This window comes from Centropristis striata, chromosome 1 (assembly GCF_030273125.1).
Source record: "Centropristis striata isolate RG_2023a ecotype Rhode Island chromosome 1, C.striata_1.0, whole genome shotgun sequence".
Lineage (NCBI taxonomy): Eukaryota > Metazoa > Chordata > Actinopteri > Perciformes > Serranidae > Centropristis > Centropristis striata.
The window spans coordinates 13523778-13539769 of record NC_081517.1 but is presented as its reverse complement, the minus strand read 5'-3'; the positions used below and the strand labels follow the sequence as shown (position 1 = coordinate 13539769).

The following is a 15992-nucleotide window of genomic DNA, read 5'->3' as shown; positions in this document are numbered from 1 at the left end:
AAAACAGGAAACATTCAGCAGTCCTAACCCTAATGATTACAGTGAGATGTGGAAAAACACCAGAGAACTTATTCGTGTTGGGTAGAAAATACTTTTAACAGCAGACAATTTTTTTAGGAACCAAGAGGTGTTACTAATGACATTAATGACAGACAATATGAATTATTTACAGGTGTTCTTCTAACTGTTGCCTTTTAAACACAGAACACACAGCCACTGAACACCAACAAGCTTCAGGGTGTTTTTTATTAACTCTTTTTACACCTTATATTTCACTGCAATGTATAAAATCTATATAAATCTATAAGTCCTGCAGCTCTATGGAATTAGCACAACCATGACTAGAAGTGGGGACAACTCAAACATGTCTTGCAGAATAACACAATATAATGCATAAATCCTCTCTGATAAAATAAACAAATTAATAAATTGGAATAAAATGCAATTTATAAACACAATAACTTTTCGAAGTGCCCATAAGTGTCATAAATGTTGTAAAAGAAAGACAAAATTATCAAAAGTTAAAAAAATACCCCAAAAAGCTCTAAATGCTCTAAATATATAAAAGAATACCAAAAATTACACAAAATTACAAAAAAAGACAAAAACCAAAAATACCCAAAATAAAACAAAAGACCAGAAAATACACAAAATTACAACATAATTGAAGTATTGTCATGTTTCCAGCCTCTCCTGTCCTCTCCTCTCTGCTCTGTGTAAACAGCCTCTCCTGTCCTCTCCTCTCTGCTCTGTGTAAACAGCCTCTCCTGTCCTCTCCTCTCTGCCCTGTGTAAACAGCCTCTCCTGTCCTCTCCTCCTCGCTCTGTGTAAACAGCCTCTCCTATCCTCTCCTCTCTGCTCTGTGTAAACAGCCTCTCCTGTCCTCTCCTCCTCGCTCTGTGTAAACAGCCTCTCCTGTCCTCTCCTCTCAGCTCTGTGTAAACAGCCTCTCCTGTCCTCTCCTCTCTGCTCTGTGTAAACAGCCTCTCCTGTCCTCTCCTCTCTGCTCTGTGTAAACAGCCTCTCCTGTCCTCTCCTCCTCGCTCTGTGTAAACAGCCTCTCCTGTCCTGTCCTCTCCTCTCAGCTCTGTGTAAACATCCTCTCCTGTCCTCTCCTCCTCGCTCTGTGTAAACAGCCTCTCCTGTCCTCTCCTCTCCGCTCTGTGTAAACAGCCTCTCCTGTCCTCTCCTCTCTGCTCTGTGTAAACAGATTTTCAGTGAATATTTGTCACGTGACCGTTGGTTTCAGCAGAATCAATCATGTCTTCTCAGTGTCTCTGAGGAGCAGAATTTAATGTTTTTAACAGGATCTGGTTAGTGCAAACGCTTTATTTTAAATTACACATGTAGAATAAAGAGATTCTGTCACAAATATCAAAATTTTAAGCTTAGATTCGGTCCGTTTTCATAACAGGAACTTACAGATGTAACCAAGGATCTGTTTAAATATTGTCAGATTTCAAAGATAATGCCTGTTTTTTTTTTACAGTTAGTAACAAATTTGATTAAAAGCAATCTGTTTTAAAATATCAACAAGGCTCTTAAACTAATTTTTGACACAGGAGCCCTCCGTCTTTAAGAATAACTTCTGAAGCTTAAAGTTTCAGGCGTTCATATTCCCAAATAAACTGCTGACACACAGTGAAACTTGTTTCCTGGAGGTTTGTTTGTTTGATAAAACATTTGTGTGACCTTTCAGCTTCATCGTTGCCATTCCACTTCATGTGAGGAAATCCTTATATAGGCAAGTTATTCAGAGGGAAATATTTCACTCACTGCATAGTAAAGGTTTGAATGGTGCTTTGTTTGGGTTCCTGCCCAGGCCGTGTAGGTGTGGAAGGTGATGAAGGTGTGGACGTTCCTGCCAAACAGCCACTGAGGTATTTAGGAAAGCTGAGGTTACAGGATGAGCCTTGAGATATAAAACCAAACCAGCAGTGAAGAGATCTAATAAGTATTTTCTGTGTATCAAAGTCAGATTTATCTTCTTCAAATGTGTCATAAAGCTCCAATTTTATTAAAAACACACTTGTTAAATCAATTCCATGACAAACACATCGTCCTGCTGCCACAAATAATAATAATAATAATAATAATAATAATAATGTTATTATTATTATTAATATTATATAGTATTATTACTATTACTATTATTTATTATTAATTGTTTTTTTTTTAGAGATTATCTAAGTACATTTACTCAAGTACTGTACTTTTGAGGTAGTTGTACTTTACTTGAGTATTTCAATTTCAATTCAATATTTCTATTTTTGTTTCCCAACTCCACTGCATCTGAGATATACATGTTATACTTTTTACTGCACTACATTTGTCTGACAGCTTTAGTTACTAGTTGTAGTATCTCAAACTTTGGTAATTTTGATGTTGATTGTTTGTGATAAACTGAAGGATAAAGTGTTCCTCTATGTGTTGAGAAAACTCTCCTCCTTCTTCAGCTAAATTAACTCTTTAAAAACACCTTGGATCAGCTGTAAAAGTCCTTGTCACAAAGCTGGAAACAGGTTGTTCTTCTGACTTTTTAGTGATCCGTGGTTCTCACAAGACAGCCATGCTACAAACACATGATGATTTTATAGAATATGATGCCTCGCTGCAGGTTAAACTACTCAACATGATATAAAGGAGTTAAAATGAGCAAATAATTGAAATATCTATAGCAGGAAAATCCAGGAATATTAATCCAACTGCGACATTTTATAACACTTTACATGCTTACATTTAATAATTACACACTTTTACAAAAAAAATGGATACAGGAATTTAACTTGTAGTGGAATAGTTTTACAGAGTTTTATTGGTATTTTGTTAAAGTTTTCCTGTGTTGATCCACCAGCGCTACTTTCCCAGTCCGGCAAGTGGCGCTAATGCAACTTTAAACTAGTTTTCCAACCAGCACTTCAAGAAGAGAGCAAGATTGTGGAACATACCAAAATTGTATAATAATGATGCAATAAAACAACATTATAGGATAACGCGAATTACATTATTAACACAAATAATTCCATGTCTTCTATTATTCACAAATCATAAAGTTAATCTTAATATACGCGGAAACTGGTGATATTAAATTTTATTAATGTCGTTTTTAACCCCCCTCGTTGTTCCAAGAAATGGTTCTTTCCAGTAATGGTAGTTGCAGCATGCTGAGGGAGAACCAGCGTGGATCAACAACAACAACGGCAGTTTCTGGATTTTAACGGTTATTTCTTGATAACAGCTACCTGCATTTTCAGGTTGGGGCATCTTTAAACCGGACCAGTTACAGAAAACCGTCAGAGACTTCGTTACAACATGGTAAGCTGATGTTTTGAAAACTAAGCTAACATTGTTAGCTAACAACGGCTGATTGCATCCATCTACAATAAGACACAAAAACACTGTACTGATGGAAAATAACGTAGTTAGCTAAATGTCCGTTTGAGTTGTAGTTACATGAGTATGTTTTCAAAAAGTTGTAGCCCTAATTAGAAGTTAAATTAACCCCTGTTGCTCTTGTTTGTGCATCTTATCTGTATGCTTCTGAAAGCTGAGAAATAAGAATTAACTTCCACCAGAGATTCAGAAGAGCCAGACCTTACTAAAGTTATTTTACATACCCCATAATTTAACAGGTGTCAAGGTTGTTAATTCGGCTCATGTGACATTAAGATTCCAGGACTCAAAGGTGTTGAGATTTTGGGATACATAGAAGCACATATATGAATTTAAGGGCATCAGGAACATTAAAATGGTTTTATTTGATGAACTAGAACTTAATTTCGTTGTGCAGCAGTTGCAATACAATGTAGGAAAGAGTGGAAATGTATATATAGTTAATATACAAACATCTAAATCAAATTCAGAATAAGTTTATTACCAAGCAACATAAGATCAGACTTTATTTATCCTGCAGTGGGGAAATTAAGTCACAGCAGCTCAAGATACAGACACATAGAAAACAGAATAAAGAATAAGACATATAAGTACATTCAATACACATTCTATACATACATTACTGCTATTTGGCATTTATTATTAATATATCATTTTGTGTTTGTTTGTTTTTCTGATGGCATTTTAGAGATATTGCACATTGGAGATTTTTTAATGTTAAATTAGTTAAATAAGTTGATGTATGTAGTAGTATGAACATCAATGAATTAATAAATATATTTAAATATATGCAGATATACACAGCATAGTATAAGTGGTATATGACATATAATTTAGGAAAAATACAGAATTCCTAACATAGGCCTAATGTGGTCTGAGTAGGTTTTCACTTATGAGGAATTTGGTGTTCGATGCTTACAAGCATTTTCCTCTCTGTGTCCTTGTGTTTTACTGCAATATATATGTGGAATCAGCTCAATCATGGCTAGAAGTGGGAACAACTCAAACATGTCTTTGTGCAGAATAACACAGCTAGAATGACAGAAATTATATAAAGAGGAAAAGCAAGTTGAATTTCTCTGTTCATTAAATATATATATATATTTATATTATAAAATGGAATTTATATATAAACCCTTTTCCAAGTACCCTCTCCACATGCTATAGATATTGAACAATTGTCATATTTCCAGCCTCTCCTGTCCTCTCAGCTCAATGTAAACAGTTAGAAGGACATAAATAACTCCATATTTGTACATATTGTTTCTACTGTTTATATATATTTTAATATTGTTTATATGTTGACTTTTTCTATTTTTCATCATATTTTCTATTTATGCTGTTGTTTTTTGACTCAAAGTACTTGTTCCCTTAATCGATATTTATATTTAGTACTTAGAGTTTTTGCACCAATACACCACAGCAAATTCCTTCAATGTGAAAACAAACTTAGTACTAAAAATGATTCTGATTCTGCTAAATCATTAAAAAAAATTTTTTTTAATTGGACTGTATCCGTTGGCTCTGTCTCTGCTCAAGGGCACCTCACTCTGGGTACTCTGTCTTATATTTTATATTCTTTATTCTGTTTTTTATATCTGTGTCTGTATCTTGAGCTGTTGTGGTGACTAAATTTCCCCACAGCGGGATAAATAAAGTTTTATCTCAAAAAGGAAAATGTATGGCAGTTATCCTCCTCCACACCCACTTTAACTTGGGGATCAAACCAGATATTTCAGAGTTTTATCATCAACAGTGATCACCTCTAATCACTGCTGTGTTTCTCTTCCAGCCTCACCGAAAGAAGAAGTCGTTCATTGAAAAGAAGAAGGCCGTGACCTTCAACCTCGTCCACAGGAGTCAGAGGGACCCGCTGGCTGCAGATGAGAAAGCACCGCAGCACGTCCTGCTGCCAGCCGCCAAGGTGATCATTGACTGTGTGATGTATTTAAAATTATCATGTAACTCTCTGTATGTGATTCTTATGTGACAGTGACAATTTAACTCTGGGGCTTAAAACCTTTTTTAGCTTGTGACACTTTAAGGAAAAGCAATAGAAAGCTGTTGCAGCTGGATTTTTTAAGGAACTTGAAGAGGTTCAAACTGTCCTGCAAAAGTCAGAAAAATAAACCTGCTTTTTATTAAGGCTGCCTCCTCTTAGTGGATTAGTCAACTAAGATTTCAGTAGTTGATATGTCATTTTTTATGGGTTTTTTTCATGCTGAATGAGTGATTTTCAAATCAGGGATCACATAGATTTATACGTTTGTAAAATGCTAAATTTTAACTGTTATTTTTTCAAGTTTAGGATAATATTTGTATTCTTATTTACTCCTTGAAAAATGCTTGTTTGTCAACACAATCATGTAAATTAGTTATTATATGATATTGACCACATGCATACATACAACCACATGCATGGCTGTGGGTAAAAATGTATTCTGTAAATTTTACTTTTTAGCAGTTGCATCTATAGTAACAATTTAGATTCTGAGTATGGAGATTTTAGGTTTAGGTACCTTGAAAGTGCTTTCCTACCTTGTAAACATCAGGCAGCTGCTCAGATTTGTCTTGCAGCCACTTTGAGATGACTCAAACATGACATTACTTTAAAAATGTTGATGTTTAATGTGATACCATGACTGTGCTTCTGTTCCTCAGGCGGACACGGAGAAGAGGCGCGAGGAGCAGAGGAACTTTGGCGTTTTCTTCGACGATGACTACGACTACCTGCAGCACCTGAGGGAGCCGTCTGTCCCGGCCGAGCTGGTGGCCGCCCCCGCCGTCACTGACCGGAGAACGGTTCATCTCCATGATGAGGACGAAGATGAAGACGACGACGACGACGTGGACAAGGCTGTTCCTGTAAGTTGAATCAGTGTTAAGAAAACTAGAAAATCCGTTTCCCAGAGCTGAAAAATATGTTACAAAAGTTCTGGATCCCAGATTATGACTCCAGGTTTGTCTTATTTGCAAATTTCACTTACTTCAATTTCTATTTCTGCCTGTTTTTGAGTAGTTTTTTTATTAATTACTTCCAGATTTGTGTTAAGTTTGGTGATAAAATTGGCAGCGGAACAAAAAAAAGTTGTTGTTTTCTGTCTGGATGGCGTCACCATGTGGCAGTTTTTTATATCTTCATTTCTTACTTTTGTCAATAAACATTTGACTCATAATCCGGAACTGTGAGGCAAAGAAGCAAACTAATTTACTTGATTTTATATTCTGACATGCTATTTATTTTTTATTTAGTTTTTCTTATTAAGTTTGATTCTAACAGGACAGCAAATAAATAAAGCTCAAACATATAATTTAAGAGGATATGCAGCTGATTGGCCGCTTGTGTCCCTGGATGTCCCTCTCATATATCCACACAAGTTTTCAGAAAAGGACAAAACTAAGTCAATAACTTATAAATGCTGAAAGAAAACGTGCTCTGCTCTTTGAACAGGCTGCTACCATTAACCTCCCGTCGTCAGTGTTTGCCTCGGAGTTTGAAGAGGAGGTGGGACTCCTGAACAAAGCTGCTCCGATCTCAGGTAAAAACATCCTCAGCTTCAGTTTACATTTCGTAGTTTATGACCTTTAACAGCGTCTGATGGTGGCCAGTGAGACTAATTTTGTTCCAGAAGTAGAGAATTATAATTATAATATATAAATAACCTTTTAATCAGAAAAGATTATGAAAAGCACTTGACCTGTCACATCTTACTTTTTGAACAAATAAAATAAAAAGTGGATTTTCTTTAATAATATATATATTTTTTAAATTTAGAATCTAAAGGAATCCTATAGACAATGGGTTTCCAAGTGCCTGTGAGTGTTTCCGATATTGGGAAATTATGTGGGCCAATGATTCAGTTGAAGTTTCACAGAATTTTTGTGATTTTTATTTTATTTTTATTTTTTTATCTCAGCCGAGTCGTGGCTTCCTGATTGTTTTATTGTTTTGTTTTGCAGGATTTGGTTAAAAGTGTATGTTAAAGTGGATCTCAGAAACAATTTTAATCTAAAAAATAAATTTTTTATCTACATACTTTGGATTGAAATAAAAAACTGTACCTTAATTATATAAAAGCACACTTCTCAGGCTAAAATACTCACATTGTTTTGGTGTATTTTTTATAATAACAAGAGGATTAAATCATTATAAATGTAATAATTTCTCTAGTTTGTTGTCCCCAGCATGTGAAGTTGCCTTTAAAGCTCTTTGTGTGTTTCCCTTCAGGGCCGCGGCTGGACATGGACCCCGACATCGTGGCGGCTCTGGACGAAGACTTCGATTACGACGACCCCGACAACCTGCTGGACGACGACTTCATCGTGAAGGCGAACGCTGCGGGGCGAGCCGGGAACACAAAGTAAGAAACTAAATATAAAGATGTTTGAAGCGGTTAGCCGAGCTGTCTGCCGTCTTTGTGATTTCCTTTTTGTGTGAAATCTTTGCCAGAGGAGACGGTGAAGACGACGATGATGATGATGAGTGGGAGGACACAGACGAGGAAGGAGACTTCGACTCTGAAGGCGGGTTTTCGGGAGACGAGGACATGGAGGGACGAGGACGAGAGTTCCTGTTTATGGACGAGGAGACGAAGAGTCGATTCACAGAGTACTCGATGACGTCGTCTGTGATGAGGAGGAACGAGCAGCTCACCCTGCTGGACGACCGCTTCGAAAAGGTCAGATTCTACTTTCCTTTTACCCTCCGTGTCCTCACGCTGAGGCACTTTTACATTTAACACAGCTCTATACTTGGTAGGGAATTTCCCTGGGAATTAAGGGGAATTTATGGGAATTGCACTTACTGTATATACTGTACAGTCATGGAATAAAATATTAGACCACCCTTGTTTTCTTCATTTCTTGTCCATTTTAATGGCTGGTACAACTAAAGCTACATTTGTTTGGACAAATATAATGATAACAACAAAAAAAAAGCTGATAAGAGTTTAATTTAAGAGCTGATATCTAGACATTTTCCATGTTTTTTTTTTATAATAACCAAAATCATTATCAAGAAAACCAAAGTAATACTTATTTGTAAAGTTCTACTTACAAATAAGTCTGTTGAAATGCTTTTAAATTGTATTATTCTGCAGGATGTCTGCTTATGACAAAACAAAATGTTTGGATATGATACAGTTGTTACCCCTGAATTCCCAGTTAATTCCCATGGAAAGTTTCTTGTTTGTAATATTTCCAAAATTCCCCAGCTTAACTTCCCATGGAAAGTTTCTGGAAATTTAAGATTAAGATTCCCTTATTAGTCGCCACAGTGGGGAAACTCAACCTCTGCATTTAACCCATCTTTTTTTGACACACCAGTGAACACACCATGCTGAGGAGCAGTGGGCAGCACATTACTAGGTGCATTATTAGGTGCCTTGCTTAAGGGCACTCCAGTCCTTAACCTGTCAGTCCTGGGAGTCGATTCAGTTACAAGCCCAGTTCCTCACCTTCGAGGCCACAGGCCGCCCCAAACCGGAGTCTTTCCACCCGTTTGCAACTAGGCCTGTCCCGATAACACGTTTTTTTATGACGATATAATTTCCAAGAAACTATCACAATCAATGATGTTATCGTTGTATCGATGTTGTTTTAGTTTTACAACGATACTAGAGCATAATAAGTACATCCTTTTCCACAGCAATGAAGCAATGAATGGCTGCTTGGGAAATATAAAAAAAAAAAAAAAATTCCGGCATTTCGTTCTGTCTGTCAGGCATTTGCAGCATTACTTTAATCACAACACAAAATGCACAAAAAGTCAATATATTGAGTCCAGAAAAAACTATCGTGTCCATTTTTATATATCAAACGATAAGTCGATACAGTAATTATCATGACAGGCCTATTTGCAACCCTTCTCCTCGTCCTCCACCTCACTCAGCCCTTTCTGTCTGTGTGTTTCAGTTTTACGAACAGTTTGATGACGATGAGATCGGCGCTCTCGACAACGCAGAGCTGGAGGGTTTCATCCAGCCGGACAGCGCTCGCCTCGAAGAAGTCATCAAAGACTACTTTATACAGAAAGAGAAGGAGTGAGTTTCATCTAAGTCCTCAGGTGGACAATGACCGCATCTTTAACCCTGTTTTTGTCCGTTTTTGTCTCCTTGTTAAACCACTTAAAAAATGTTTACCACGTCATGTTGGTATCATTTTTTTCAGCACGACCTCACCTATATGACCTGATAATTATTGTTTCACTTTAACTTACTTACATGGAGTTTCAAGCCAGTAATTTAAAGGGAAGTGACTGCAGGGCTCCACACTGCTTCATGTAGAAGTCGTATGATTTGCTCACACTTCAGTGACTCATGTAAACTAACTTTTTTCTTGTTTGTGCTTTAGATATTTGAGGCCTGATGATTTGGGTCCCAAAGAACTTCCTGTCCTAAAGGAGGAGGATGAGGATGATGATGAGGAGGGGGAGGAAGAGATGGAAACTGTTGTTATCAAGGCTCCAGAAGAGAAGTGGGACTGTGAAACCATCATCAGTGAGTTTAATCTTCTACTTTACAGATTAATTTCTCTGTCAAACTATTATTTATTAACCTGTGATAGCTTTCCAAAGTGAAAACAAACCCCACAGACACATTAAAGTCAGTTTATAGGTGAACTCAGACGTTTCTGGGAAGCTGCTCTGTTTGATTGAGTTGGGTTTGATTTATTTACACAAGATTAAACACAGATTTGTAGTTTGTAAATGTGTTTCCCTCTGCCAGCTAATGATGAAACCGAAACCAAACTTAAAAACTCATGACACCAACTAATTTAACCTCACTGGATGGTGTAATAAAGCACTTACAGTTGGAAACTTTTTTACTTTCATTAACTCAATGTGGCAGCTTTTTCATAAACTCCTGGTGATCAAAGTACACGATGAGGTCTTTAAATGTTTTTATATTAGTCTATAATGTAAAGATATTGAGTGTAATATGATACAAAACAGAAAACAAGTAGAAAATCTTCATATTTAAGAGGCTGAAAACAGCGTTTTCTGCCATTTTTGCATAATTTTTCATTAATCGCTCATCAAAATAGATGGTTATTATTCTCCTGTTGGTTAATCCACTAATTGTTGCAGCTTTTGTGAGAAATTTTAGACACTGATGGGAATAAAAATCAGTTTTCTGTACTTTTTGTATCTGTTTCTTATTTTTTGCTGCTTTATATCCCGTGTTTTCACAGGCACATATTCCAACATATATAACCGACCGAAAGTCATCCAAGAGCCACAAAAGGTATGAAAAAAACATCTTTTGATGTTATTAGATTTGATACATGAGTAGAAACAGACGCACAAAGAAGGGCTCAACATTATTCCTCCTGTCCTCAGACGAAGCCGATCCGAGTGTCCCAGAAGACGGGCATCCCGCTGGACGTCCTTCCCGCCAAGGGCCTGACGGCGAAGCAGGCGGAGCGCATGACGCGGATCAACGACTCGGACCTGCCTCGCGTCTCCACACAGCCGCGCAGCAAAGAGGAGAGCAAAGACGAGAGGAAGGCGAGAAAACAGGCCATCAAGGAAGAGCGCAAGGTGAGAAAGAACACGAGAGATACAGAGGATTTTATTCCTCATCAGTCCAAACACGGATGAGTTTGTCAGCAGGTGTCACTGTCAACAAGCTTTCAGGCTTCTGGACAAACCTTGGTTTCATTACTTATGACTTTCTCTTAACTTTTAATATTTATGACTAACTAGAGTAGAAAACTTCCTCCTCCTCCATTTTCCTCTCTGTGTATTTCACAGCATTATATAAAATCTGTATAAATCTATAAGTCCTGCAGCTCTATGGAATCAACACAATGATGGTTAGAAGTGGGAACGACTCAAACATGCCTTTGTCACAGATGTTGTAGAAAAAAAGACAATTTAAGCAATAAGTCACAAAATGACCCAAAAAAAGTCGTAACATATAATAAATCCATATGAAAATATTAACAGGGTTAAAAAGTCCCATATCTGCTTCATAAGGATTATGCAGGTGTGGTCTGTTTAAACTCGACACTGACCTGGAAACAGAAGCAAACAGCAGTACAGCTGTCATCACGTCTTGATTCAAATCTTGCTTCATCCTGACTGACACTCAGCAGCTTTTGTTGTTTTTAAACTGAGCCTCGCCCACTTAAAAACAAAAACACAGCTGCAGAAACAAAATAATCAGAATTGTTCTAACTTAAGATATAGAAGGAATCCTAACACTCTAATACTAAGAAACTAGTTGAGGAAAGGCATTTTCAGACCTTTTAATATTTATTTTCTTACATAAAATCCCATAAAAAGACTATTGTGTTTGAACAGATATTCTTCCTGTTGCACTGCATGACGTTTCTTTGTACACACACACACACACACACCTTTGTGCTGCCACAAACACTCACTAAAGCACCAAATGTGGATTCATCCACAGCTGAACATAGTCGTAACAAACGCACCATTTCCTCCTGTTAGTTTGATAAGAATCATCCAAAATGACTGAGAACTTCTGTAAAAATGAAACTAGATGTTTTGTTTTTAAAGAGGCACAGATGGACAGAGAGACGGACTGAAAAATTGTCTGTTTGGGAATTTTCATGAAAAATAAAATCTAGAATAATAAGAGTTTTATCGCATAACAAAACCAAGAATTCGTCAATCACAACTTTTATATCAGCAATTTTGTTAAGTGTTTACTCTGCAAACAACCTGACTCAAATATTTACTTAAAGAACGACATCATCAGTATTTTAATCTTTTTACCTTTTTATGATAAGAATAGGTCTGAAAAACAGCCAACAAAAAAGGAAAACATGAACATGTCATTATGCTTATGTTTACATCTTTTTACTTGAATTATTTTATTTCATATTAGTAGCAATACGACACCTAAAGGGTAAACACATTCCTTCTAACTATCCTTAACTACAATTGAGTTTCTTGCTGCTGCTGAACCTATTATTATTATTATTATTATTTTATTTTTTTATCTGTTTATTTGTATTCCCTTTCCATCATTTAAATTTGCAACTCAAATGGACATAAAAGGATCAAAAGATCGACAAGTAGAGTGAAAGAGTTTTTGAAAATTTTGATCCTGGTGCATGTTTTCCATTTATTTGTTTTATATATATAAAAAATATATATAAAAATAAATAAATAAATAAATATATACAGTTCAATCTGACTAATCAGATTAATCCAGGTTTTTAGTATATTTTTTATTGCTACATGGCAAACAAGGTACCAGTAGGTAGCTCTTAAGGCTGTGTAATTGGGCAATTAGTTGAAAGGGGTGTGTTCAAAAATATAGCAGTGTGTCATTTAATCAGTGAGGTCATCAATTTTGTGAAAAAACAGGTGTGAATCAGGTGGCCTCTATTTAAGGATGAAGCCAGCACTTGTTGAACATGCATTTCTCTTTGAAAGCCTGAGGAAAATGGGTCGTTGAAGACATTGTTCAGAAGAACAGCGTACTTTGATTAAAAAGTTGATTGGAGAGGGGAAAACTTCTAAAGAGGTGCAAACAATTATAGGCTGTTCAGCTAAAATGATCTCCAATGCTTTAAAATGGAGGGCAAAACCAGAGACACGTGGCAGAAAACGGAAGACAACCATCAAAATGGATGGAAGAATAATCAGAATGGCAAAGGCTCAGCCAATGATCAGCTCCAGGATGATCAAAGACAGTCTGGAGTTACCTGGAAGTGCTGTGACAGTTAGAAGACGTCTGTGTGAAGCTAATCTATTTACAAGAATCCCCTGCAAAGTCCCTCTGTTAGAAAAAGGCATGTGCAGAAGAGGTTACAATCTGCCAAAGAACACATCAACTAGTTTAGTGATTCACAGGATTCTACAAAATAATTTTGAGTTTGTAAAGTCAACAGCAGACACTATTTTTTTTTAACACACCCCTTTCAACTAATTGCCCAATTGCACAGCATTAAGAGCTGCATATCACGAATGCTGGGTCTTGTTGGTTTTCTGAGAATCTACTGCACCTACTGGTACCTTGTTTGCCATGTAGCAATAAAAAATATACTAAAAACCTGGAATAATCTGGTCAGTCACATTGGACTGCTATTATTTTGAACACTACTGTATCTGGAGCAAGCTCCCAGAAAACTCCAGATCTGCTGCAACTCTCAACTCTTTTAAATCTTTTATTCTTTATCGTATTTTTTTTTTTACTTTTATCTATATTTACTTTATCTGTGTGTACACATTTTGTCTGATTTTTTCCTTATTTATTTTAACATTTATTTGTATGTATGTGTATATATATATATATTAAATGTTTTAATCTTTTTTTTTTTCTCCTCTTCAAACAAACAGTGGCTTGTTGTATGAACAATGTGTGTGATGCCTGAGTAATTTCTGACTAAAAATGTAAATTATTAAGAGTAGAGTAAAAGCAGGCCAACAAATGCTGAAACTATTTGTTAATTCCTCTTCTGTGTGTGTGAACAGGAGCGGAGAGAGGAGAAGAAAGCCAACAAGACGGCGTTCAAGGAAGAGAAGGTGCGACAGGAGAAGCAGATGTTGAGCCTGAGGACAAACGTTCAGGGTCTGAAGCTTTAGGAGCAACATGGCGGCTCTGCCCGCACAGACTCTGTACCCGCTGACGGTCGACACGCTCGCTAAACAAACACAAACAGGAGGAGGGACGGGGCGCTGAGAGGCTCCAGTCCTCAGATCGCCACGAGATAAGGCTCATTTAACTCTAAATATAAAGAGTGAAAATGAACTTTATCTGCAGTGAAGCAGCTCAGGTCTTCATGTTGAAGCAGGTTGAAGTCCAGGAAAATAAAAAGGCTGGGTATCAAACTTCAGTAACTCTTTGGACACAAGACAGAATGTTGTTTACTCATCGGATCATTTCTCTGATTTAAATTCTACATTTTTGGCAATTTAAGACTTTATTTCCTAGTGTGGCAGCTCATATTAATCCACATTTAAAAGAAAAACCTGATGCTGCAACATTTTGGGAAATTTCCTCTCCTGCATTGAGTTAAATGAGAAAATCACTATTAGCATTGCTTCTCTGAAGCTCACTAATATGTTCTCCATTTATCAGTAGAAGTTCAAATTTGCAACATTGAAACCCAAATTCTTTTTATAAGTTTGAAAGCCGCACAGCTTTTTCTTTGCATGTGTATTAATTCTGTTTAAACTGGATATTTCTGCACAATAATAATGATTAAGATTGGCCTATATTAATATTAGTATAGTATAAGACTTGTGCGTTCCAGACATTTCCAGTAACTCCAGTCTAAAAGTTGCAACTTATAGAAAAAGGATAAATGTAATCATTTCTAAATTGCACAACATGTTATTACATAATGAATTATTCAGCTTCAGTCCATATAATTTGGCTGTTCAAACACATCAACAGGACGGTCTGCAGCACTCTGAAAACACCTTAAATTTCATTTATATAACATTTAATCTGATTGAGGTTTGATTAAAAACATTTAAATTTGAGCTTTTATTAAAAACATTTAAACTTTTTTTGAGGTTTTATTAAATATTTATGGGTCATGATTATTTGAAAACCTCCGCAGTAGAGCTTCAAATGTAAAAAATAAATGCATAAAATGAAAAAGGCTCTCTGAATAGCCCTACAGAAGGGTTAAAACAACAAACTGCTATACTGCTGCAGAGTATTTCTTGGCTTTAAAAGCAATAAACTCCTGCAAAAACGATGATTTATTGAATGCATTAATCAGAGAAAGATAACTTGGTTATAATGGGGCTTTAGAGGAGCTGTGAGGTGCATGTTATTTGTTTATGCTAAAGTTACTGCCAAAAAGCACATTTTTCCCCCTCAAAATGACAAACAATTCCTGTAACTTTCAAGAACTTTGCCTCCCTTTTGTCAAATAAAAGAAATGTTTGTCTCATAAAAAGTGTTTTGTGCAGCTATTAATCAGAATTTACATCTAAAAAATGTCCATTGATACCCAGCCACATTCAAACACATCTTTATATTTTGACTCAACAAAAAAGAAAATATCAATATTTTTGTCTCTTTATTAAAAACATTTAAATGCAATTCTTTTGTGATATTTTGTGTTGATTATCTCATCAAACTGCACTTCCCCAACTCTCCCCCCAGCATGTGAGCTGATAATCATCTATCACTGGTATTTATTCAAACAGCAGAGCAGAAAATCTTTGGCAAAGCGACATGTTGATATTTTTCCCTTTTCACGCATCAGGGAAACTTTTCTGTGCAATAAAAGTTAAATAAATTCACAGCTCGCATTAGAAGCAGAATATTCTTAATGTATGTGATTGCTTTAAAATCATATCAGCGACTGTATACATTTTACATTAAAAACCTGAGCAGCCCTGATGCATGTAAACAAACTTTAGCCTCTCAGTGCAAACAAAAGAAACATGCTGACGGAGCCAGTTCTGCAGGTTGACTGAAACCTTGTGTGATAACTGATAATTGTGTGTTGTGTCTTGATCAGGTGTGGCAGGGTTAGAAAGGGTGACAGGTATTTATTACACTGCAGGGAGTGGAAAGTCCAGAGTGTGTTGACACCATTTAAAAGAAATGGCTTAAGTACCCGTAAGAGTCTGTCACACAGATGCCAGAATTTTCTCTTTT

At 36.3% G+C, this 15992-nt stretch overlaps 1 protein-coding gene across 1 annotated transcript; it reads left to right on the top strand.

Annotated features, from left to right (window-relative positions):
* Positions 1 to 3048: 3048 nt before the first annotated feature.
* On the top strand, positions 3049 to 15428 carry ltv1 (LTV1 ribosome biogenesis factor). The gene is made up of 11 exons (XM_059331806.1): positions 3049 to 3315; positions 5186 to 5317; positions 6055 to 6258; positions 6845 to 6932; positions 7622 to 7754; positions 7844 to 8072; positions 9307 to 9434; positions 9745 to 9890; positions 10585 to 10637; positions 10733 to 10933; positions 13844 to 15428. Exons 1-11 carry the CDS (start codon positions 3313 to 3315, stop codon positions 13952 to 13954), a joined length of 1428 nt encoding a protein of 475 aa, XP_059187789.1. The 5' UTR covers positions 3049 to 3312; the 3' UTR covers positions 13955 to 15428.
* The last annotated feature ends 564 nt before the right edge of the window (positions 15429 to 15992 follow it).

What these genes read in the sequence shown, in the direction of transcription:
- ltv1 (XM_059331806.1), top strand. An exon ending in CAAAGCTGCTCCGATCTCAG is followed by an intron (nt 6,933 to 7,621) that starts GTAAAAACATCC and finishes GTTTCCCTTCAG; the next exon opens with GGCCGCGGCTGGACATGGAC. An exon ending in TGGACGACCGCTTCGAAAAG is followed by an intron (nt 8,073 to 9,306) that starts GTCAGATTCTAC and finishes TGTGTGTTTCAG; the next exon opens with TTTTACGAACAGTTTGATGA.